The sequence below is a fragment of the Nothobranchius furzeri genome, chromosome 4 (assembly GCF_043380555.1).
Source record: "Nothobranchius furzeri strain GRZ-AD chromosome 4, NfurGRZ-RIMD1, whole genome shotgun sequence".
Taxonomy (NCBI): Eukaryota; Metazoa; Chordata; class Actinopteri; order Cyprinodontiformes; family Nothobranchiidae; genus Nothobranchius; species Nothobranchius furzeri.
Genome location: NC_091744.1, coordinates 71,154,307 through 71,156,651, shown reverse-complemented (window position 1 = coordinate 71,156,651; position 2,345 = coordinate 71,154,307). Strand labels below are relative to the sequence as shown.

The 2,345-nt window shown below is 42.7% G+C and overlaps 1 protein-coding gene across 1 annotated transcript; it reads right to left on the bottom strand.

Annotated features, from left to right (window-relative positions):
• Positions 1-1,055: 1,055 nt before the first annotated feature.
• LOC129153585 (uncharacterized) lies at positions 1,056-2,345 on the bottom strand. Its single transcript, XM_070550752.1, has one exon. It carries the CDS (start codon positions 2,343-2,345, stop codon positions 1,056-1,058), a length of 1,290 nt encoding a protein of 429 aa, XP_070406853.1.

Here is a 2,345-nt window from a genome sequence, read left to right as displayed (position 1 = left end):
CTATCAGGTGGCAGGTCCCTTTTCAAAATTTCTTCAGGGATTTTCTAATTGTTGGTTTGTTCTTTGTGTGTTTTTTCCTACTTAAGCTGTTTTCGTTCATCGTTGAGGATGAGGAGGTTGAGGGATTTTAATTTTGACCCTCTGTGAATCCTGACCCCAGGTCCAACCCACCTCACCTGGCTTCTCTCAGTGTTGAGGAGCAAATGTTCCACTTCAAGCTCCTCTTGGATGTCTGAGCTAATTTGTACGGTGGTTCTTGCAGGAGGCTGTTTCATAAAAGTGATTCTTTTGGAGAGAGGATGATATTTCTGAAAGACGCGCACAAAAACTTATAAATTTGTGTTTGCATGAACCACACTGCATCGTGTTTTAGGATGTCAGAAATCCACTTTAGTATAGGCATGCCTGCACTAGCCCTTAGCTTATCAATCCATCACCATATCCAACTCATAACTAGAGATAATTTAGTCACAGTTAACCTAATATATCAGGTGGCAGGTCCCTTTGTTGAATTTCTTCAGAAATGTTCAAAATGTTTGTTTGTTCTTTGTGTTTTTTCTTATTTAACTTGTTTTCCTTCATCTTTGAGGATGAGGAGGGTGTTTTTTTTTTATTTTGATCCTCTATGAATCCTGACCCCATGTTCAACCCACCTCACCTGGCTTCTCTCAATGTAGAGGATGCCTGTACTAGCCATTAGCTGATCAATCCATCACCATAGTCATGACTAGGGATATTTTACAGTCACAGATTAACCTAACCTGCATGTTTTTGGTGTGTGGGGGGAACCCGAGCACCGGGAGTAAACCCACACATGCATGGGGAGAACATGCTAACTCCACGCAGAAAGGATGCAGGATTTGAACCTGCAGCCTTTGAGCGAGGCAACAGTACTGTCTACTGCGCCACCATGCAGCCCTGTTTTTTAAACTAACTTGTTTTGTTTGTTTTTTTGTTTTCATGGGAGAGTGTTGAAGGTTTATTTTTTGGTTCTTTGGGAGTTTGTGGTTGTTTGTTTTAGGGGGGGTGGATAGAACATGCGAAGGACAGTGGTTTTAGCCACTTCCATCAGACAAGTCCTTTCTCTTCCACCTCTGAGGCTTTCTAAGTCCCAGAAAATGTCTCAGTCGTTTCCAAACTGAAGATTGTTTTTTCTTTGGCTCTGAGATGTTTTCAGAGACCAAAGTTTGTAAAGACTCAGGATCAGAGCTGTTAGTTCCTGTTGGGAGGACGTCTTCTCTAAGTTCAGTCACTTCCACAGCTGGAACAGGGATCAGCTCCTGGCTTGGTTCCTCTCTACGAACTAGTTTCCTTTTACGAGGACCAAACTCATCCCTTTCTTTCAATTCAGCAGTGAGAGACTGGTTTAGCTGGACTTGATTGCTGAGCTGGCTTTCCAGGTGTTCAACCCCAACTTTCAAGTCCAACTGTTTGTCAGACGCTGTTTTTTGGATCACATCGATCTCCTGATGTAAACCATCATTTTCCAGCGTCAGTTTGATGATTTCAGTCTCACTCTTAGCCTGTATTTCAGAGTGAGACGTCACTTCATCTTTCAGTTTTTGGTCCAGATTTTCTCTTTGCTGTTTTAACTCAGAAACCTCAGCTTCATGTTGGTTTCTGAACTCCTGGTAAGAAGCACTGATCTTCTCCAGTTGTGCAGAGAGCTGCATTTCCTTCTGCTCAGATGTTTGTCGCAGATGGAAGAGAGCCTGATGGAGGTCGTCTTTCTGAGTTCTCAGCTGGAAAAGCTGCTGTTGGTCGAGCTGCATTTTCTCAGTGAGAATCTGTATTTCTCTGTCAGACTGTTCTTGCAGAGAAGACACTTCCTGCTGATGGGCTGAAATCTCTTGCTGGTATTTAAGACTCAGTTCCTGATTTTGACTCTGCAGTCTGTTCATTTCAGTTCTGAGAGTCCGGTTTAGCTCCTTCTCTGCTTGGAGCTCAGATGAAAGTTGCTCTAAGTTTTTAATATGAGCAACCTTCAGTTCTTCATAATCCTGCTGAAGATGTTTCTTTTTGCGATGTTTAACTGAAGTCTGAACCTGAGAAGCAATCTTGGCGTTACTGAGAGTCTCTGAATTGCTGTATTTCTGAAGTCTCTCGAGTTCTCTCTTCGTTTCTTTTCCTTTGTTGATATACATTTCTTTCAGATTCTTCTGTTTCACCAAATTAGCTGTCGCTTCATCTAGTTCTTGCTCCAATTGGCAAACACGTTGATTCTCGTTGAACCATTTAGTTTGCTCCTGTTTCAAAAGAGCATTCAGTCTCTGAACCTCGTTCTGCAGACTAAGCTGATCCATGGAAGCCTGTCGAGCACTGGCTGTGGTTCTCTGGTTAGCCAT

Coding starts and splice junctions, on each gene's coding strand:
- LOC129153585 (XM_070550752.1), bottom strand. CDS start 2,345: ATGGCTAACCAGAGAACCACAGCCAGTGCTCGACAGGCTTCCATGGAT.